The sequence below is a fragment of the Urocitellus parryii genome, chromosome 6 (assembly GCF_045843805.1).
Source record: "Urocitellus parryii isolate mUroPar1 chromosome 6, mUroPar1.hap1, whole genome shotgun sequence".
Taxonomy (NCBI): domain Eukaryota; kingdom Metazoa; phylum Chordata; class Mammalia; order Rodentia; family Sciuridae; genus Urocitellus; species Urocitellus parryii.
Window position 1 is genome coordinate 184,771,784 of NC_135536.1, and position 22,760 is coordinate 184,794,543.

At 54.1% G+C, this 22,760-nt stretch overlaps 1 protein-coding gene across 1 annotated transcript; it reads left to right on the plus strand.

Moving 5' to 3' along the window:
* The first annotated feature begins 1,869 nt into the window (after positions 1-1,869).
* Gdap1l1 (ganglioside induced differentiation associated protein 1 like 1) lies at positions 1,870-22,217 on the plus strand. The gene is made up of 6 exons (XM_026383281.2): positions 1,870-2,092; positions 10,222-10,414; positions 11,208-11,381; positions 13,276-13,373; positions 14,113-14,227; positions 21,874-22,217. The coding sequence occupies exons 1-6, from the start codon at positions 1,913-1,915 to the stop codon at positions 22,215-22,217; spliced, it is 1,104 nt and encodes a 367-aa protein (XP_026239066.1). The 5' UTR covers positions 1,870-1,912.
* Positions 22,218-22,760: the final 543 nt, after the last annotated feature.

Consider the following 22,760-nt stretch of genomic DNA (forward strand, 5'->3'; position numbering starts at 1 on the left):
AGCCTCAAACTTGTGATCTTCCCTCCTCAGCCTCCTGAGTAGTTGGAATTATAGATGTGGGCCACCATGCCCACTCTGCAACTTTATTTTTATAACAAAAGATTAGAAACAGTATATATGTCCATCAGTAGAAGTTGTCAAATTTTTTATGGTCTGACCATGTAGTAGAAAGAGTCATAAAGTATGAGTTAGACCTTTTGTGCTGTTAGATGTATTGCTGAGTGTATAATGCAAAGGTCAGGGCAGACTCTTATTCATCACTATATATCTGGGGCCTAGTAAGGTGTCTGGCACACATGGGTCCTTAGTAATATTAGTAGAGGGAGTAAATACACCTCTGAACAGCTGTGAATCAGCCTGTCTGGATGGATGTGATCAAGTTTAAGACATAGAAAGGGGCCAGATTTTCTAACTCCCTTAAATATCTTCCTTGAATTCACAGATATTTGAATTTCTCTCAAAATGTACCATATCTTTCTTTGCAAAATCAGTGAACAAAACACTCAAAGGAGGAAAAACAAAATTATCATAAAAGAGTGACAATGAAATTGCTGAAGGTAGGGGTAGGGGGAGCTAAGGTAACAATTGGGAATTAATAGAGAATGTAGCTTCAAGCTTCCTGACAGCCAGGGCAAAAAGAGAAACCCGCGGGCCACAGAATTTTTGTTACATGGTAGAAGGAAGGACACTGAGTTCTATGAGCCATGCTTATAGTAGGGGAGGAGTCCCCAGTAGCAAACTGAGAAGCTTACCTCTCTAGGTAATTTACAGCCATGCACTGCCTAAGAACATAGGTCAACCACGGACCACATATGGGATTAAAATCCCATAAGATTATGTCACCTAGTGATATTCTAGTCATCCTAGTTCTTACAAATACGCTGGGATGTTTGCACAATAACAACCTGTCAGCTTGTTCCCCTTGTTAAGAGATAGGCGACTATATTTGTGTCTTATTGTCTCGAGATCTGTTCTGTATTTGCTCAATGGTAAAAAGCGTGAACTTTATGTAAACTTCCTATGAATGTTTATTAGGATAACTGTTGGCAAAATGATCTCCTCTACTTAAGTCTCATTTTCCTGGGTGGAGGTGTAACCTTGGATCAGTGGCATCTCTGAGCCTCACCTTCCTCATCTGGGGAAAATGATTATTGTGCAGATAAAATGAGATGCTGCATGGGAAGTGCCTGCATTGATAAATGCTTGCTGCGCTGCTTACATTATCATCATATCAGGATTTTCTGGCTAACAGCACTGACTGCCTGGATGTGAATCTCAGCTCCACCACTTACTGACAAAGTGACCTTCGGCAAGGTCACTTAGCCTCTCTGTGCCTTAGTTTCCCCTCCATAAAGCGAGGCCAACAGGATTATCAAGGCGCTAAATTGGTTGATGGCTAAGTGCCGGTGTTTGTTAAATAACTCACTGGTTCCCTTCTGCTCTTTCAGGCCCTTCAGGGAAAAAGTTCGAAAATAGCAAAGAGAGATAAGCTCTCTCCCGACACTAATTTGAAAAAGCAACGGATCTCTGTGATACCAGTTATCCTAAGAGGCATTTCCTTCGTGGAAGATTAAGAGGCGTAAATGCGTTTATAATGGTGGAGCCTTCGGCAGGTGCCTGGCCAGATTGGAGCTATCTGGGGGCACGGTCCCCACCCCTTGGCTGCTCCCGCCCTTCCAGGGAGCCCACGCGGACCCGCGGCTTTTCCGCGCCGTCCAGGGGCGGGCCACCGGGAGGGGACAGAGCTCCCGGGATCCCCGCCCCTCCCCCCGCCCGGTGAGTAATGCCATTCGCGGGGAAGGAGGCGGAGGGAGGCGAGGAGAGGGGCCGGCTCGGCGAGGCCATGTGATGCTGGGCGAGAGAGCCGCCGCCGCCGGAGCCGCCTTCTTTCCTCCTCGGATCCCGGGCCGCCATGGCGACCCCCAACAACCTGACCCCCACCAACTGCAGCTGGTGGCCCATCTCCGCGCTGGACAGCGATGCGGCCAAGCCGGCCGAGGCCCCCGACGCGCCCGAGGCGGCCAGCCCCGCCCATTGGCCCCGGGAGAGCCTGGTCCTGTACCACTGGACGCAGTCCTTCAGCTCGCAGAAGGTAGACGACCGCGGGCGCCGGGCGCGGGCGCGGCGGGCGCTGGGAGGGGCCGGAGCTGGGGGAGGGCAGGCGACGGCCCCCAGCGCAAGCAGCACCGTGCTGCCTCTCCCTCCCGGAAAGACCCGGTGCTGGGGGCGCTGGGAAGAGAGACAAAGGCCCGGGGAAGGGAACGGGCGGCGGGGAGGCGGCCTGCGGAGGGCTGCAGCGGGCGACCCGCCGCCCCGGGGACCCGCCGCCCGGGGCTGAGCCAGGCAGCCCTCCCTCTGCGCTGCCGCCCCGACACTGCAGGGCCCAGGTCGCAGCTCCGCCGCCCTCTGTGCCGGCGGGGGCCTTCCCAGGCTGGCTTCGGAAGGCCGGTCCCCAGGCGCTACCCCTGCTCTGGAGCTGAGAAGGAGGGAGCCCTCCAACCAGCCCCGCGGCCCTAGAGGTCTGTTTTGCTCTTAAAGACACAGACTGGCTCCAGCCCCTTAGACCCTTCTCAGACCCGAGGGTTTTCGGGTAGTTGGAAATCCAGCCTGGTTCTGAGTTATCAAGGATCCCCCTTCTCCCGGAAACTGCACCCCTGTGACCCAGGAGCCTCCAGGGCACGCAGTCCCCCACCCCGGGAGGCCGTCCTTTCTCTTAGGCATGGGTTCAGCACCATGGCCAGAGCCCAGAGACCAGTCCTACTGGGGCCTAAGCGGCACCGCGTCTGACCCTGACTCTTCCTCTCCTTGGGAGAATCTTTTGTTCCTTTCATTCATTTCCCACATGGAAAAACAGATTTCGTGAAGGAGAGGGGCTTTCGAACCCAAAGACTTGGCTCTGAGTCTTGGTTCAGGCTGGGGTTCATTGTCTGGAAAATGGGATAATGATAATAATAGCTGCCTCTAGTTCCAGCCCCTTCCCAGGGAGGCCGCCAGGGCTGTTGAAGGGGTGGCATAACTTAGCACTCTAGACAGGCACTCCTCATGCTGCCAAAGAGCCACAGGGCGTCAGGGTAAGGCATGGCCTGCCAGATTCTGCCCCGGAGGTTCTGGTTCAGTTCAGTGGGGGGCCCAGGCACTGTATTTCCAATAGGCTCCCAGGTGCTGCTGAGGTAACTGGGCCACCCATCACCCTTGAGGAGCCCCAGCTTAGATCAAGGCTCTGAGGCCAGTCAGACCTCAGTGGGAGAGCCAGCTTCCCCACATGCTCACTGTAGAGCTTTGGATAAGTCACTTTGCCTCTCTAGACCCTCAGTGTTATAATCTGCAGAATGGGCCTATCACAGTCACTTCCTTAGAGGGCTATTATGAGGACAAAATGAGATGATGCACAAAAAGTGCTGATGGTGGCCGGACGCAGTGATGCACACCTGTAATCCCAGCTACTTAGGATGAGCACAAGTTCAAGGCCAGTCTGGGCAACAAAACAAGACTCTGTCTCAAAATAAAATATAAAAAAGACTAGAGGGGTGTAGCTTGGGAGTATGCTTGCCTAATATGGAGACCCCAGGTTCAGTCTCCAGTACTGCAAGGAAAACAAATGCTGAGGTAATGTCTGGTGATGGGCCAAGGCTCTGGTAATAATGGGTGCTTGTGTAGCTCAGTGGTATAGCTCCTGTTCAGCATGCACAAGACCCTGGATTCACGTCCCAGCATGTGTGTCCGCGCGCGAGCACACACGCACATATCTAGGCAAAGGAGGGCCAGAGTTATGCAAGGTCATTCTGGGACCAGTCTATAAATTCTACACATGCTTGCTGAGCACCTACTGCATGCCAGACTCTGTTTAAGGTACTGGGGGGTTGAAGATGAATCAGACTGTCTCCCAGATTTTAGAATCTCCTTCCACCCAATCCTTGGGAATCAGGTCCCAGTGGCTGAGACTGGACAGGGAGCAGGAGGAAGACGTCTCCTATCACTATCCCCAAGAGGGCCTCATAGAATATTTCCTGTTCCTCCTGAGCTCAGGGCTTAGGTGGCACTGCAGTCAGGGATGGGAGCACCCACTGCAACTCCACTTTTGACTGAGTTGTGGAACAACCCAGGCTGGACATCAGCCTTCCTCCCCCACTGAGGGCCTTCCCGCTGCCCAGGGCCCATGGTGGATTCCAGGGGCAGGACAGCCTCACAGAAAGATGACTTTGGGTTCCAGTCTCACCCTGGCTGCTTACTGGCTGAGTGACCTTGGAAAAGTTGGTTTGCTTCTCTGTACCACAACATCCTCATCTGGAAAAGGAGACTTTCCGTCCTCCCCTGCAGAATCCATGGGAGTCTTAGAGAATGGAGAGGTGTAGTGCCCGACACGGAGCAGGAGCCCAGCGGGCACATTCCCTGCCTTCCCAAAGCCCTGAAGTGCCTTGGGTGCCTACAGAGAGGCCCCACCGTGGACCTCTGAGAAGCCTGTCCCTAATGGCACATGAACTATTAATAGCAGAAAACAGCCCACCTCCAGGGCTGACGGCAGCTCCACTGGGTGGGGGGGCTATTGGAGACCCAGGCTCTGGAGCCCTGGCTTGGCACTCAGCTCTGCCATCAGCCAGCAGGTAACCCCATTCAGGTGCTGATCTCCTGTGCCCCAGTTATCCAACCTGCTCCCTACGGATAATGACAGAGCTCCTGGACAGGAAGGTCATTGTAAGTCAGCAGACGGACCCATGTGAATCACCTGGGATAGCATGTAGGATGTGCTTACCCAGGGCTGGCCACCATTATAAAGACACAGGCTGTGGCATTGGCTAGAGACCAGGCCCAACCCCAAGCCACTGTGTCCCTCTGCAGGCGTCCCTCCTCTCTAGGTCTCACTTGGCTCATCTGTGTGCAGATAATGGCAGTACCCCCTCAGAGCGCTGTGAGGATGGGATACTGTCACCTACAGTCACATGCTTAACACTGTGCACCTCCAAGCACCACCATATATGATAGTTGGAGGCCATGGGGTTTGAAGGAGGCTCTGAATGTGTGGTGCAAACAGTGGCTTCGGAGGGTGTTCCTGGCACAGCCTCCTCTGCCTTTCAGAGTAGAAGTGAGTTTGAGAGGGGCAAGAAATGAAGGGCGTCAGACACTGAGGGTAGCGCTGGAAGCCCCATGAACAGCTGTGTGGCCTGACCCTCTCTGGTCTTCAGCTTCCCCAGGGGAAAAAGGAGTAGATGGATGGTAAAGCCTGCCTTGCTCCCTCCTCCCCAAGAAGGCAGAACAACCCTTTATCTCTGTGCCCCCTGCCTTTATGCGTCCCTCTGTCCTCACTCATACCTGCCAGCTTCTTAAAAAAACTAAGATTGGGGGCTGGGATTGTGGCTCAGTAGAGCACTCGCCTAACACAGGCAGGACCCGGGTTCGATCCTCAGCAGCACATAAAAATAAAGGGGTCCATCTACACCTAAAAAAATAAATATTAAAAAAAAAACTAAGATTGCTACTTGTTAGCTGTGTGACTTTGGGCAAATTATGTACTGTCTCTGTGCCTATTTCCTCTTCTATAGGTCAAGGATATCAGTAAGTGTTAGTACCCACCTTGCTGGGGCTTTGAAGGGATTAAAGGAGTAAATGCACGTGCTGCTCTCAGAACAGTGCAGAAGTGCTATGTGAGAGTTAGCTGTAGATACTGCTGTTATTTCTACCATGGCAACTTTCTGAGGACCTCTTCTGGTTGCTGCCCCAAGCCTGGTTTAGAGTCCCTTACCCCACCTTCTCAGGTTCTGTCTTGGATGGATCTGGGGAACCCCTAGCCCAGCCTTTGTTCCTGGGGTAAGAGACCCAACTTCCTACCAGGAACCAGTCCTGTCACCAGGCAGGGAGAATGGTCTCTACCTCCCCGAGCATCCTCACTTTCAAACTCCCAAGCACTGCCCCCCTCCCAGCCTGTCTCTGCTGCACCTGGCCATTTACTATTCTGCCCAAGGCTCACAGGTGAGAACTGACAGGGCCAGCAGAGCACCGCATTCCACTCCTCTCCTGCTCAGAAGCCTGCTATGCCTCCCCAGTCCCTCCAAGAAAGACCCAGAGTCCTCACAGTGGACTGAGGTCCTACTGCAGGCTCCTGATCTTGCCTGGGTCAGGACAAAGTCAGGGGAAGCCTATGGGCCCTAGTCAGCTACTGTTTTTAATTGAATAAAATAAAATACCTAAGATTTATAGAGTAGAAAGGAAACCAATCATATTGAAGTACAGCTATCGAAATATTTTTAAAACACATGTGTTATATAATGATATGTGTGTTTCTGATTAACCCATTATATAACACAGCCTAGTGGCAGGCCTGCTCGCTGCTGTCATGTTGAAGTCTCGATGAGTGTGCATGATATTTCGAGGTGACTGCAACAACTGTCAAGTGAGGTGACACCGCGGTACTTTATCGCCTACATCCCTAGAAGAAGGGCAGGCCCGCATCAGTTTCCATTACTGAAGTGAACATGTCAGTTTCTCATTGAAGGTTCACACAGTCCCTGAATTTACTCACAGCTCCTTGCTGAAAAGCCCCTCGAGATCCTTCCTCCCTCCTCATCTCCCTGAACCTGCTGCAACCATCCTGCCCTCATCCTCCTTGCTGACTTCCAAACACATCCACTTGAGCTTGCCTCAGAGCCTTTGCACCGTCCATTCCCTCTGCCTGGACCTCCCTTTTCTGATCCCAGTGTGATCACCTTGTTCAACTTCTGCTCAAGGGTCGAATCCTCAGAGAGACCTGCCCTGCTAGACCACTCTACTTATGTATTGTGGGACTGGGGATTGGATCCAGGGGTGCTCTACCACTGAGCCCAGCCCTTTTTATTTTTTTATTTTGAGACAGGGTCTCTCTCGCTAAGTTACTCAGGCTGGCCTCAAACTTGTGATCCTCCTGCCTCAGCTCCCAAATTGCTGGGATTAAGGCGTGGACCACTGCCCCCTGCATGGTCCTTCCTATTTAAAACTGCAGCCCATCTCCCTGATATGCTTGCATCCCAATAGCTCTTGCCTGTTCCTTAGTTTCATCATTTTAACTGCTTATCATCTGCCCCCATTAGAGCATCAGCACCTTAGAAGGGATCTTTGTTTCTTTCATTCATTTCAGAATCTCTAGCACTTGGAACAAGACCTGGCACATAGCAGGCCCTCAATGAACAACTGTTAAGAAGTGATGTATTTGTAAGCCATAAGTTGTTACCTAAAGAAAGTGTTTGATTCTGCAAACCTATAACTGCTTTAAAAAACAAACAAAAAAAAATCTGTTAAATTTTTCTTTTGGTGGGGAAAGATATTTGAGATAAACAAACTAAGGCTCAGAGACTTGAGTGCCTTTTAGAAAGTCACACAGCAACTAAATGACTGGGTACAGATGCCAAATCAGTGCATCACATAAACAGGGCCTGGCTGAGGAGGGACAGTGTCTGACCCCTCACATTGAAGCACCAGTGGGCAATGGCTGAAGTCTCATCACAGGGGTGGTGACCACCTAGGTCTGGTGGAGCCTCCAGGAGGCAGAGATGGCAGATGGCTTTGGTGGCTTCGTGCCCTTCCCTTGGGCTTGGTTCCTTTCAGGTTCCCTCCCCCGCAGGCTGGCACCGGGTTCTGGCCTGCAGCTCGGCTGAAGGTGAACGTCTCCTTGGCCACCTGCCAGGGTGACCCTGAGGCGGCTCCAGGCAGGGTTATTGTGCCTCTAAAGATAGTCCCCTCCCCCGGCGGCAGCAGCCCCATACCCTCATTGGAGCCAGGGGCAGAGCCTGGGGAGTCACCAGGAGCAGGTGCCTGCGGGGATGGAAGGCCAGCTGCATCTGCGAGGGCCCAGCCTGGCTGGGCGGCTGGGGCGGAGCCTGACTCCCAGGGGAAAAGGAGGGACAAGAAGAAAAGGGTGGACGGTGCCACCCCTGAGCTCCAGGTTTCTGCAGGGCACAGGCCATGCGTGTGCGCCAAGACCCAAGTCGCACACGCTCTGGCTCCCACGCACCAACACGCTCACCCAGTGCTTCAGTACACACTAAGTTGTGTGCTCAGCTATGCACACGCATCTGCTCACTCATGCACACCCACTCACACTCATGCCCAGACCCAAACAGCTCTGGCCCAGGCCGCTCGACACTGCAGTTCTGGGACAGACCCGCAGTCCCCGCCCAGCGCCACCAGGGAGGTGGAGCCAGCCCCGCCTCCTGCTGGGTCAACTCCCCGCAGGGCTCCAGGGCGTTCTGTGAAGGAGTCCAGCCACTTTGTTTTACTGAAGAGAAAAAGGAAGTTCAGAAATGGGGAGCGAGAGCTCTAAAGCCACACAGCATTAAGGTGCAGAGACAGGACGACAACAGGGTCCCTGCCTCCTGCCTGGGGCCTGCTTTGGCTATCAGAGCAGATGCATCTGTGGAGAGCCCGCGGCCAGGGCCCCGGTACTTCCCCTCCACACTCCGCCCAGTGGGAGGGGTGTTAGCCGAGAGGGCGGGCAGGGGCTGCTCCAGGTTGCCAGCCAGGGTGCAGGGAGGTCGTGCCGGCGCGTACTCAGCACCCACAGGTTAACCTCCATGCTGGGACTCCACACACAGCACCCATTCCGCCTCACACCAGCCTTGAAGGAATAGATCACAGTCCTCATTTCACAAAAATCAGAGATCCGAAAGGTTGCCTGATGTGTCCAGGATCACATAGCAAATATGCTGCACAGCTGGGCTTCAAGTCCTGCCGGCCTCTGCAACCTTGTCTAAACCGGGGAGCTGAAATGTGGCACAGGGCTTGGGGCCTTGAACCCTCACACAGCTGTCTCCCGGAGTCGCTCTGGGACTTCACCGAGCAGGAGGCACACAAAAGTGATGCCACTCTGCCATCCAGCAAGGCTGGAGCAGGGATTTGACCCCACACCCTCCAAGGCCCTGGCCCTGCCACCATGCTGCCTCTGCTGGCACTGAGAGGGAGGCCAAGTGCACCCAGGCCTGGGACTCCCGGATGCTCAGCGAGAACCTGCCTTTGCTTCTCTCAGGGGTGCCCCCTTCTCCCCAGAACTGCAGTAGAATGTGGGAAGGAGACTGCGGGAGGGATCCCTTGCCATCCCCCTGCCAGGGGATCTGGGGCGAGTCCCTCCTTCTTTCTGAGTCTCCATCCACAGGTACAGACAACTGGACTAGGTGATCTCTAACCAGGCCTGATTGGTTCCAGCTCAGAAATACTGAGCTGGGGACTGGAGTCATGCTCAGTGGTAGAGCGCTTGCCTGGCATGTGTGAGGCCTTGGGTTCGGTCCTCAGCACCGCAAATAAATAAATAAATAAATAATCCGTTTAAAAAAAAATAAAAAGAAAAGAAATACTGGGCTGGGTCAGGAGCAGGCCCAGCCTCAAGGCTGTTGGCTTCTGCCAATTCAGGTGTTTGTCTGGAACATCCTAGAGACAAGGAAGGACTCAGGAGAGGGCAAGCCCGGGACTCCAGGAGGAATTCCTCAGAAGAAAGGGCACTCACTGGTCTGAGAGTCAGAAACCATTGTTGCTAGCTTTATGTCTGCTGTGTAACTTTGGGTATGTTGCTTGCCCTTTCTGGGCTTTAGTTTTCTCATCAAGGAAAATAGGGAAATATTCCCTGTTCTGTCTTCCCCTGGGAGGCTACTGTGAGCATCCAACCAGACTGCCAGATGGGAAGGCACTTGTTCGGAAGCAATAAAACCTCAACTCATGTTGGCAAATTATTTTTCACCTCACTTTGTTCCCAATTAATTTGAGAAATTTAGCTCTTGATTATGACAATGATTAGAATTTCTGTGAATCTCCAGGACAGATCTACCTCCAGAGACCAGAGTAAGTGTCAGATCACGATAATGATAATCACGAATTGCCATCTATGTGCCAGACCCACACTGGCAAAGTGTGCCAGGACTGGTGATACCCCCATTCTGCAAATAGGGAAACTGAGGCTCAGAACACTTAAAGAGTTTGCCCCCATGGCCCAGCTAGGAGTCCCATCCCGGTGTGTCCAGGTGTAAAACCCAGGCCCTAGACAGCGGCAGCACCACCTCTCAACCCCGGGCAGGCCCATGTTCCCCCACTGCCCAATATATGCCCCTGAGACATTCCCCCCACCCCTGTGCCCAAGACTGCGCTGAAAGCAACAGTGTCACCCTCCTGTGTGTGACCTCTGACCTCCCTCCCCCGCACGCCCTGCCCCGCCTGGGCAGTGTCCCTCGTGTCCGCCTGCCTTCCCCGCTCTGACCCTGGCGCCTGCAGGTGCGACTGGTGATCGCCGAGAAGGGCCTGGCATGTGAGGAGCGGGATGTGAGCCTGCCACAGAGCGAGCACAAGGAGCCCTGGTTCATGCGGCTCAACCTGGGCGAGGAGGTGCCTGTCATCATCCACCGTGACAACATCATCAGCGACTACAACCAGATCATCGACTACGTAGAGCGCACCTTCACGGGAGGTATGGCCACCGCTCTCCCCAGGGGCCACAGCCCCCTTCCCCAGGAATTCTGCAGTCACAGGCACAGACACAGGCCTTTAGGAGTCCCTCAGGTCCCCAAGACAGGGTCCAGATTTCCCAGGTCCCAGCCCGGGGCCAGACTCATAGGAACCCCATAGACACAAGCAGGGTCCTAACACCCCAGACCCAGCAGGACCTATGTCCTCTCCCTCCCTTTGGCCATCCCCAGGCTCAGGAGATCACTGCCCAGGCAGAGGCTCAGGCGGCCACTGAGAGGGGATCAGGGACCAGCAGGTGCTCTTCAAAAGGAATGAGGGGGTGAGGATCCATGGTAGAGGCCCTGGGTTCCACCCCCCCCCCCCCCGCACAAAGAGAAAACACACACCCGTGGATGTTTAGTCACCGGTGAGTAATTTATACATATAATGTATGATTTTATATAGAAGGATACATACATATATATTTAATGAACTTGCCGGTGGTTAAAAATCAAGGAGACTTGAGCTTAAACATCCAGGTTTCCAGTCCCTTATGAAATTAGGCAGCACGAGGCCGAGGTCCCTCCTGGCCACAGTCAGGCTAAGAGGAGCTGCCCTTGCAGGGACAGCCTGGCAGAGCCCAGCGAGGAGAGGCCCCACTGGACCTCTGGATCCCGGGGTGGGCCAGCGGCAGAGCCCTGGAAGTGGGTGACCGGGCCTTCTCTGTGATGGTCCTAGTTCTAGGATGCTGGGGGGCTGGCGGCTGAGTCAGGATCAGCGCCTACCCCAGCCCGGCCATTGGTTGTGCCCCACAGAGCACGTGGTGGCCCTGATGCCCGAGGTGGGCAGCCCGCAGCACGCACGGGTGCTGCAGTACCGGGAGCTGCTGGACGCGCTGCCCATGGACGCCTACACGCATGGCTGCATCCTGCACCCTGAGCTCACCACCGACTCCATGATCCCCAAGTACGCCACGGCCGAGATCCGCAGTGAGTGCCCTGCCTCGAGGGAACTGTTGCCGCACCCCTCTTTGGACAGGAGTCCCTCTTGGGCACCCTGCTCCCCTCCCGGGTCTCTTCCTCCTGCCTCTGCTCTTCCTCTCACCTCTTCTGTCCCTGCTTCTCTCTCTGCCCCTGTCTCTCACTGGGGGTTCCTCCCGCCGCCATTCTTCTCTTCCCTCTTTCTGGCCCTCCATCTCTGGAAGCCCGCCCTCCCACCTTCCCAGGAAGAGGCTGCCTGTCCTGCAGAGGTTTTTGTTACTGGTGGGGAGCTGCAAGCCTCCCCCAGAAATCCCAGTCACAGACTGTCATTGGTGGCCAAGGGCCCTGAGAGAACTCAGGGTCATGGTTGCCCAGGAAGGATGCCCAGATGTGGCAGGCCCCAGTGGGGTCTCTGGTTGGGGGTGGGACTAGTCTCCGTCGCCTCTTTGCCAGCTGCCTATAGACTTCAGTCCAGGCTCCTGCAGACACCTTGGGGTGCCATAGTCACAAGAGACAGGAAGAGCCCTAGCGGATCATAGGTGTTTGGTAAATGGTCACTTCCCCTGTCTCTCACATCCTCTTCTGTCCCACTGATGTTCAAAGGCAGGGAGGGGCATCAGTCCTGTCCCTCCAGAACTCCCTTGAACAAGACTCAGAATTTATCCATGTGGCCTTCCCTGTTCAGTCGACAACACTAGGAGACCAGGAGGGAGCTGGGAACAGACAGGGTTAGACACAACTCCTGCCGTCCCAGGGTCTCAGTTCCATGGAGCAAAGACAAAGATCAAGCAATTACAGTGCAAGACTAAGAAAACGGGCACTCTCTGGAGGGCACTGACCAAGCACAGAAAGCTCACGCCTTGGAGACTGGCCCACGGGCACACCTGGACATATGCCCCAAGAAGTACAAAGATAGTCACCAAGCATCGTTGGTCATAGTGGGAAACACAGCTGGAAATTAACCCCCTGCCATGGGTTGGGGACTGTGCAAATAAGTAACAGCACTACCATATAATGGCATAGCATGCCACTATTTAAAATATGACAGATGTGTTCTCAAAGATACACCAGTGAGCAGGGAAAAAAGAAGGAGGGAAATCACCCAAAATGCTCTACTTAAAAGGGAGTTAAATGGATGCAGAGGGGCTTGGGTGCCCAGGGTATTTCTTTTTCTTTCTTCTTCTTCTTTTTTTTTACTTTTTAGTTGTACACAATACATTTATTTATTTATCTTTTCATGGTACTGAGGATCGAACCCAGGGCCCCACACATGTTATGTGAGCGCTCTACCACTGAGCCACAACCCCAGACCCTGTATGGGGTATTTCTGGAAGATGCCCATGAAGCTGTCAATCATGCCAGCCCCAAAGGTTTGGTGGGGTCTAGTACACTCAAGGTGACTGAACTGCATCACCAGGGGCAGGAACACTGGGGCACTCAGTGAAAGAGGGAGCAAGCAGGAGGTGGAGAAGGTGGGTCCCGCAGCTCTTAGAGGGCAGGGAAGGCCCCGGTGCTGTGGGAGAGGGGCAGGGAGGCCTAGAGGACAATAAGGCCTGGGTTTGGTGTTCCGCCTGTTTCCGGCATCTCCTGCTATTTCACCAGGTGCTGTCTCCTCCTCAGTGAGGCTTCCTGGGGGCCCTCTAGGCCCCACAGCATTGTGCCATTCTTCATTACAGATGGATTGTGCCATGTCACAAGGACTTGGTGTCTTTCTCACCCACTGGCCTGAGCCTAGGGCAGGGTGGTGTCTCATGGCCCAGTGTCACAGCCTGTAGTGACCCTAAGTCTTGGCTGCTGCCATTGTCATCCCCCCACCAGTGTTCAGATGGACTGACTCCCAGTCATGGGGGAAGGACGGGAGGCCCTGGGGGTCAGGATAGGACTCTTCCTGTTCTCTTCTCAGGACATTTAGCCAACGCCACCACGGACCTCATGAAACTGGACCACGAAGAGGAGCCCCAGCTCTCGGAGCCCTACCTGTCTAAGCAGAAGAAGCTCATGGTGAGTGCCCCCGGCCCACCCGAACTCCCCACCGTCTGTCCATGGGAGGGACAACTGGAGAAGGCGGCTCTGAGGTGATCACTGGCTGCTGATTTGAAAAGGAAATCCTTGCTTGCTTTGCCAACTCTGTGTCCTCTGCCACTTACTGGCTGCTTGACCTTGGGCAAGCCACCGCCACCCCAGGGCCTGTTCCTCACACCTGAGGCTCTGTCTCCAAAAGCAGAGCATTGAACACAGGTTCTTGGGTAAGAAGGTTCTGAGGGGAGCCCCGTGGGGATGGCAGAGAAAGGGAAGAAGAAGGGCCCACGCCTCGCCTGGTCCCCTGGGAAGCTCTGGAGCACCAGAGGCACCACACAGCCAGTCCACCTTGTTATCAGGACCACCCTTTAATGCCCCCATATCAGCTGGCCCTTGGCTACAGACTACCTGGTGGGGTGTAGGGTTAGGGACAACCTCCCATGTGTTTCTGGTCAAGGCAGCTCCTCAATGATTGACAGCCATTCTCTGGAGAAAGGACACCTGTTTGCCACTAGCAGCCAACCCTCCCAGGGGCTGGAGGTCTGAGTGTCCAGCCCCGTGGCCGGGATTTGGGCAAGATGGCCACGCTCACTGGACCGTCCAGCACCAGATGAGGAAGGCTGGGTTTTCGAAGGGATTTAGGTGAAGCCCCTCCTGCCCCTGCGAATCCTGACGCCACCGAGGCAAACTCAGCCTCCGGCTCCTGCCTGTCCTGCCACAGGCCAAGATCCTGGAGCATGATGACGTGAGCTACCTGAAGAAGATCCTCGGGGAGCTGGCCATGGTGCTCGACCAGATCGAGGCCGAGCTGGAGAAGAGGAAGCTGGAGAACGAGGGTGGGTGCTGGCCCCGGAGCGGCGGGGGCTGCAGGCCCCACTTCTACCACCCCTCCCTGCCCCTGCCCCTGCCCAGGGTCTTGCTCCCCCAAGATCTCAGAAGACCTCCCAGATGGTGGGGATCATGGGCTCTGGAGTTGGGTAGACCCAGGTTCAAATCTAGCTTGGTCACTTACTGACTGAGTGACCCTGGCCCTCAGCTTCCACATATGGAGTGGGGATAACAGGAGGACCTGCCCCAGAGACACTGGGACGCTGCATGAGACCACCCGCACAGAGAGATCAGGGCGTAGCACACAGCTGAATAGAGGCTGGTGACGCGGCTGTGGTGGTCATCAGCCTCCACACCACCTCACCTGGCCCTGCATAGGAGAGCTCGGTGGTTCCTTCCTACTGCAGCCAGACCTCCAGGCTCTGATCTTGACACCACCTGCTCTTGAACAGCTTCCTTCCCAGCCCCACCCCCTTGCTCCTGCAGCCCAGCCTAGAGTCCCCTCTCCCTGCCACTCAGCTCCATTAGCCCGTGACACTGACTTCAGCCCTTCTCTCAGTCTCACTGTGGACCCTCTGCCTTGCTCTTTTTTTGGAGGCCTGTTAGTCTTGTGTCCTCAACAGTACAAATGTCTGGGCCATGTGTGGCCTGTCTGTGTGCACAGGAGGCTGCAGAACAGTGTCAGAGACAGGCAGATTTGAGTTAGAGTTCCAGCTTTGCTCTGTGGCCTGGGACAAGTTGCTTTCTCTCCTGGATCTTCAGTTTTCCTCATCTGTAAAATGGGATGGTAATAACACAACTTAAAACCTTAACCCCATCTTGTTGGACTCTGGGGAACATTAAAAGCACTCAGCACTGTTCCTGGTGCATATAGCTGAATAGACGTACCGCTAAAGGCGAGCTTCTTCTCTGGATGAGAAAACTGAGGCTCAGAGAGATGAAGTAACTTGCTCAAGGTCACACAGCTCATAAGTGTTAGGGCAAGAACAGGTTCCCTCTCAAAGAGTTCAGTGTTCTTTGCAGCACCTCATAACTAATGGCTCAAGACACACAGAGACCTAAATTCCTGAGCAGGGACATCATCATACACACTGAGGCTGCTGCCTCAGATGTTCCTGGAAAAAAGCATGGGCTGGCTGGGTAAACAATGACACACACCTCGAGAAGGAACTTTCCAGTTTCCACTGGAGAGGGTGCTCCAGGGGGGGATTACAGAAGAGCTTTCAGGGGCCAAAATACATGGTGAGTCCAAAGCTGGCCTTTGGGGTTGGACAGTCTCAGCTCTGTGGTTCTCTGGCTGGGTGACCTTGAATCACATGGTACCTAGGTATTAGTTTGTTAGGGCTGCTGAAACAAAACACCACAGACCTGGTCACTTAAAAAGTGGAAACCTTCTTCCTCCCTGTCTTGGAGGCTGGACGTCCAAGGTCAAGGTGTCGGTAGGGCAGGTTCCTTCTGAGCCCCTCCTGGTTGAACATGGTGTCTTCCCACTGTCCTCAAAGCTCGTTCCTCTGCTGGGCAGCCCTGGTGCCTCTGCAGGCTCAGACTTGGCCTTATGAGGAGGGAATTAGGGCCCACACTATCGTCTTCATTTGGACTCACTCACCTCTTTAGAGCCCTGTCTCCAAACGCAGTCACATTCTGTGACACTGGGAGTTAAGAACGTGTGAAGTTAGGAAGGGACAGAATTCAGCCAGGACAACGTGCGTATTTATCAGCACTCTCTGTCTGTGAACACTGTTCATGGAGTTCAACTCGCTCAATACCCATGACAGCCCTGGGAGGTAGAGACTATTCTCATTTAATAGATGAAGAAACTAAGGCACAGAGACATTCAGCAGCTCCCCTGAGTTCACACAGAGAAGTGGTGGAGTGTGGATTCAAACTCTGGCTCCAGGTTCTTAGGCACTAGCTCTGGTGCCTCTTCTGAGATGAGAACTCTCATTTCATGAGTTGTGAGGATTTATGAGAAAATGCATGTACGGGTAGCACCGCGGGGCCTGGCACACAGGACGGGAGTTTCAACAAATGTTAGCTGTTGTTGTGATCAAGGGGGGCTCAGGGTCTGACCTTGACTGGGGCCAGAGTGGGTGGCTCTGGAAGAGAGCTCTGGATGAATGTTCCTCCAGGGATTCCCAGATGGGGACCCTGCTGCCTGCCTGTCTTTGGGTCAGGAGGTCTTCTGAGAGGTGGAGGTGTTGCATTGCCCTTGGGTGAGATGGCTGAGCTGTTCAGAATGGAGAGGTGTGGATGGTCCTTGTGCCCCTCGGGGCTGAGGGGCAGCAGAAGCCCAGGGCAGTGGCTGTGGGTTTTAAAGCTCTGACTGGCTGTGTCCTCATGGCCTCTGCCATTCATTCCCCAACCAGGGCACCACTGCCTGCCCTGGGGGACACTCAGGTGGGTCCACTTCTCCCTGGTGGGCTGAGCCCAGAGTCGGGAGGTATTATAGAGTCACATTATGACCCCTAGCATACAGCCGGATGACCTCAGTGCAGATTCCCAATCAGCCATCTCCTTGCTCTGTGACTTGTGGAATTCACTGCTCCTCCGAGATCATCTGCAAAATCAGAGTAATAACGGAAAGTAACTCACAGCAGGTTTAAGAAGACTTGTGAAGGCAGTGAGCTCTGAGCACTTCAGACAGTGCCAGACTCAAGGCAAAATGTTCTAGAAAGAGCAGTTTTAAAAATCATTCTTACCATTTTTCTGGAAAGGTTTTTTGCTTGTTCATTTATTTGTTTGCTGTTGCTGGGGTTGGAGCCCAGGGCCCCAGGCATGCTAGGCAAGTGCTCCACCACTGAGCCCCAGCCCCGGCCCCACTTTCATTTTTTCCATTTATTTATTCAAATATTTACTGAGCATCTCATATGTGCCAGATCCTGGGGATCAAATTGGAAACAAAAACAAACACCACTTTTGCTCTCATGGAGTTTATGATCCAGAAGAGAAAAAGGTAATAGTCAAACAATTTCATGAGGAAACACAGTTACAAAGAGTGATGTGTGAAGATGGACGAGGGCAGGGGCTCTCGGGGGAGGAGGCTCACCTAGCATGCTTGAGACCTGGTTCAAACCCCAGAACCACACACACACACAAAGGAAGACCAAAATGGGCAGGGCTGGGTGCAGGTCCGTGAGGAGCCCTTGCCTGGCATGCCTGAGGCTCCGAGTTCGATCCCCAGCACCACCAGAAAGAAAAAAAAAAAGTAAAATGGGTGGGACAAGTTTGATAACGTGAGACCTGATAGAGGAGAAGAAACCTAGGGGAGAAGGAGGGAGCTGTCTCCCAGACTAGGGGATGCTGTGGAGGTGGGGAGGTGGGAGGAATGGGGGGCCTCTCAAGCAGCTGTGTGGTACATCGTGGGGTGAGTGATATGAGTGAGGCCAGAGACGGCTGGAGAGGACAGGGGGTGATCATCGCTTCAGGGCAAGTTGACATTTATGAGGTTATTTTACACTGAGTGCAATGGGGAAGTTCCTGGAGGGTTTTGAGAAAGGGTTGTATCCGTTAGCCTTACTGCGTAACAAACAATGCCAAATCTGAGTGTCTCCCACAAAGAACCTTTCATATGTTCATCATGACTTGTGGCTTAGCAGCATGGGCTGGGCCCAGGTAGGAGGCTTGTCCCTGTCCCACACAGGGATGGCTGGCTTCATGCCTGCAATTGTGATCAGACAGCAGCCACCAGCCTCACTGGTGTGTCCGCTGTTGGCAGTGTCAGCGGGGCCAGTGGAGGTAACTGGACCACTTGCTGCTCCTCATCCAGCAGGCTAGCCCAGACCCGGTCATGCGGTGGCAGTCACAGGGTTGCCAAGAGCAACTTGAGAGCAAAGCGTCTTCCAGCCTCCGCTTGGGTCACCGTTATTCAAATCTCAAGGACTGAAGCAAGTGGCACTTCAAAGTCCAGATGAAAGGGGTGGAGCTCTATCAGGTTGGCCTCCTGGGGCTCAGAGCAACTTGGAGAAGGAGAAGAGGATCTAGAAAGGCCAACTAGAGATACGCAGCTTCTGATAAGTGCAGAGGACCGCAGAGGGACTGGCCTGGGAGTGGAGGACAGGGCCTGCCAGGTCAGCATGGGTAGGGAGCAGGAGGCAGAGGCTGGAGCTGCTGGAGCCAAGCCCGTGTGCCTGGTGGGGGTGGGGGCGAGGTCTTTCAGATCTGAAGGCTGCTCTCTTCTGAATGAAGCATAAAATGAAGTCGTCAGCTGAGAGAGACCTGGGGAAAGTCCTGAGGGGTGAGGAGAGAAGGAGAGGACAGCAGTGGTGTCCCAGGGAGTGGGAACAAGGCCACCCGAGAAGTGCAGCAGGACCCGCAGTGTCCTTCTGGGCTTCGCAGCCCTGAGAGGAGCATGACTCTCCAGCTCCGCTGTGGATTGTCTGCAGCGGGAGTGACTGGCAGGCTCAGGAGTGCCAGCTGGGGGTTGACTGGGTCTGGGGCTTTATGAAAGGGATGCAGGACGGGGGGGGGGGGCGGAGAAGAGGGGAGAAATGAAGGGGCCCTCCAGAGACATCAGACGGCAGCCAAGGGGCACCTGTGGTCGCTCAGGGTACTTTGCCTGCAAACAGACGCAGGAGGGGTAGCAGTTCTCAGAGCAGGTCTGCAGGCAAGCTGCCCGAGAGCGTGGGTGTGCGCTGTCCTTCAGGAGATGCACCATGTGGACACAAAGCCCACGTGTGCAGGTACCCACATGCAAATACGAGCAGGAGCTGCATGGATCTGTGCAGGCAGACACAGGGTACACGCAGACAGATCCACACAGACCAAAACACAGTGTGCACCTACTGACGGGGCCGAGTGTACATGTGGAGATGCTTGTATGTCCCAGCTCATAATCAACACCCATCAACACATGGTGTCAGTGTTCATCTGCATGTGGAAAAGAGCAGCATGATGTAAAGTAGCCTGGGTTTGACTCAGGCTCTGCTCTACCATATACTAGCTGTGCAACTTTGACCAAGTTACTTGACCTCTTCATGTCTCAGTTTCCTCGTCTGTAGAATGGAGATAATAATCACATCTGCTTGCTAGGGTTGTCGCAAGGACTGAGGGAACTACACCACGCTCCTTGGGGCATCTCCCACCCACAGGCCCCTCTTCCCAGCCTACTTGCTGGATTCTCTTTGTGGCCCAGTATCTGGGCTCCATCCAGGTGTATTCTCAAGTCTGTGTATGCTCACTCCCTTGCTATGGGCCCACCTCTCTTGCCGGCTTCATCACACTGGCCAGACCTTGTCCCCTATTCAGCACCTGCCCTGGGCCTACACTGGCCCTAAATATGGCTGGGGAAACCTGAAGACTCGCTGGAGCTGGTGGGCAGCAGCCCTGGGGACATTACCCCTGCCCCGCCTCCCGCTACTGCAATCTCCAGAGGGCTTCTGTGACCATCTCCTTAGCCCTCCACCCTCCACTGTCCCCCATCCTCACTCCCTGATGACCCCTTTCTTCCTACATCCCCGAGAAAATCAGAGCATTAGGAAGCGATTCTCACAGCCCGGTCCCATGACTACCTGCAGGCAGGAGTGTCCATCAATAGGACAAACCCTATTTGTCCTATTGTGACCGCAGATAGGAGGTTCCTTGGACCCATACCAATATGCTAAGAGGCGTCTTTGTCAATCACACGAACAACTCTAGAATTGAGACTTTTCTTGTGATTGATTATTTGCTTTTTCTTTGGAGTAGGCGTCTCAGTCCCCATGGTTACTTAGATTTGGTGACAGACCATGCTGTCTTCCTTAGCAAGATGCACCACAGTCCCTGAACTAGCCAAGACCAGCCCCTCCACAGGCCCCAGACCCCACCCCTGCTCCTCCACTCAAGAACCCCGGGCAGTGCCTCTCCCTCTTCCTGTGGCCTCACCACCCCCCACCACGGCATCGCTCCATGAGCCTTTTACCCTCTCATCTTGCAGAAGTGCTCTTGACCCGCCTCACCTGACTGCCTGTCCTTCCCCTCAGAGCAAAACTGCTTAAGAGCCCTCTTTGCTCCCTGTTTCCTATTCTCTCCTCCCCCCTCTCGAGCTCCTCCTACCCAGGCTGTCACTGTCAACAGCCGGTCTCCCTGCCCTCGTCAAGGCTGCCATCCACTAAATGCATCGCAGTGCTCCAGCCTCTTACTCGACCCTTACATGGAATCTGAGCACAGCCGAGCACTGCTCCTCGGGACACTTCCTTAACTCAGACACCAGTGCCCTGATCATCTCCTCCCTCAGAGGCTGCTCCTTATCTGTCCTTTGCTGTTTTCTCCCTGTTGCTCCATTTCTAAACCTTGGAGAGCCTGGGATTTGGTGTTTGAGCAAAGACCTGCGGAGGTGGAGGAATGAGCCTGGGAAAATGCAAAGGCCCTGAGGTGGAGTGTGCCTAGGAGGAGGACCTGCAGGGAGGCAGTGTGGCTGGTGAAGAGCACAGGGCGGGAAGTAGAATCTGAGGTCCGGAAGGTACCTGGGGCCAGATCCCACAGGGCCTTGGAGGGCTTGGAGGCCTTCAGCTTCTATTGTCACCATCATGGGACACTATTAGAGGGTTTTTTTTTTTTTTTTTTTTGAGAGAGAGAATTTTTTAATATTTATTCTTTAGTTTTTCGGTGGACACAATGTTATTTGTATGTGGTGCTGAGGATCGAACCCAGCGCTGCGCGCATGCCAGGCAACCGCACTACCGCTTGAGCCACATCCCCAGCCCCCTATTGGAGGGTTTTGAGTGGAGAGAAGTGGCCTAATCCAAGTTTTCACAGGATCCGTCTGGCTGCTGTGCTAATAGACTCCAGGGGCAAGGACCTCCTAAGGGACATTATGATGATTTGGTTATGAGATAAAAGTTGTTGGATTAGGATGGTAAAATTGAACATCGGGTTTAAAATATATTTTGAAGATAAAGCTGATGGGAATTACTGACCCATTAGCTATGGGGGACCAGAGAAAGAATTCATGGTAGCACGAAGGCTTTTGGCCTGAGTCACCAGAAGCATGCAGTACCACTACCAAGGCGGGGGTGACTGCCGTGGGTTTGTGGGTGACCCATAATCCACAATTCTCTTTTGGACACTTTGAGTTTGAAATGCAGAGTAAACCCCAACTGGAGCTGGGGGAGAGGCAGTTGGATGTGAAGTTCTAGAGTTTAAATACACAATTTGCACTTTGGAAGTTGATTTAAGCCTTGCCCTGTGTTGCACACCTGTGATCCTGGCTCTTTGGGAGGCTGAGGCAAGAGGATGCCAAGTTCAAGGCCAGCCTGGGCAACTTAGCAAGACCCTGTCTCAAAATAAAATAAAAAGGTCTGGGGGTGAATCCTAGTAACAGAATACTTGTCCAGCTGCCAAATCCCTGACACACTCACACACACACACACACACACACACACACACACGTATGTCAGTTGAGCCAGGCATGGTGGCTTCACACCCATAATCCCAGCAACTCAGGAGGCTGAAGCAGGAGGATTGAGGCCAGGCTCAGAATAAAAAGGACTAGGGATGTAGCTCAGTGGTGAATCCTCTGGATTCAGTCCCCAGGATGAGAGAGAGAGAGAGAGAGAAGAAACAGAAAAACATGTCAGAAGCTGTACAGGCGAGGCCGGCCCCTGGGAGACACCCGGGTGGGCAGACACAGGCTGGGCTGAGGAGGGAAGTGAGTGCTCCGTCCCCTCTCCTCCTCCAGGGCAGAAGTGTGAGCTGTGGCTCTGTGGCTGTGCCTTCACCCTTGCCGACGTGCTCCTGGGGGCCACCCTGCACCGCCTCAAGTTCCTGGGACTGTCTAAGAAGTACTGGGAGGACGGCAGCCGGCCCAACCTGCGGTCCTTCTTTGAGCGCATCCAGAGACGCTTTGCCTTCCGGAAAGTCCTGGGCGACGTCCACACCACCCTGCTGTCGGCGGTCATCCCCAATGCGTTCCGGCTGGTCAAGCGGAAGCCCCCATCGTTCTTCGGGGCGTCCTTCCTCATGGGCTCCCTGGGCGGGATGGGCTACTTCGCCTACTGGTACCTCAAGAAAAAATACATCTAGAGCCAGCAGGGCTCGTCTGACTGTCGGTGTCTGTGCTGTGTGATTCCCAGTGACCTCAGAAACCCACTGTCCCTCCAACACTGGACAGCACTTCCCGCCCCTCGTTCTGAGTAGTTCTGTCGTCGGTGTGAAAACATTCCATAGTTGTAGAAGTAGCCAATGCTGTGACCTGAGGCCATGGCTCTGCTAGAGAGAGAGAGAGAGAAACGAAACAGAATGCCTTTTCTTTCGATTCAAGGTCTCAACACGGAACTGTGGGGACTGGTTAGGATCTGAGGTGAGTCCCCGGCCTTGCCATCCAACAGGGCCCAGGTTCTGGGAGGTGCTGGGGCTCCGAGAACCTGACCGCTCGCCTCCCTTCCCTCTTGCCAGGACAAAGCCAACACCAAGACACACCTCTGCCAACAGCACCTGGGCTGGCTGGGGCTGGAGAGCCAGAGACCCCGTGGAGGCCCCTGAAGATCAGAAGGGGCTTCATTCTTCTCCTGGACATGGACTAAGACAGCACTGGCCAAGGCAGTGGCACCCCAAAGCCTGACCATG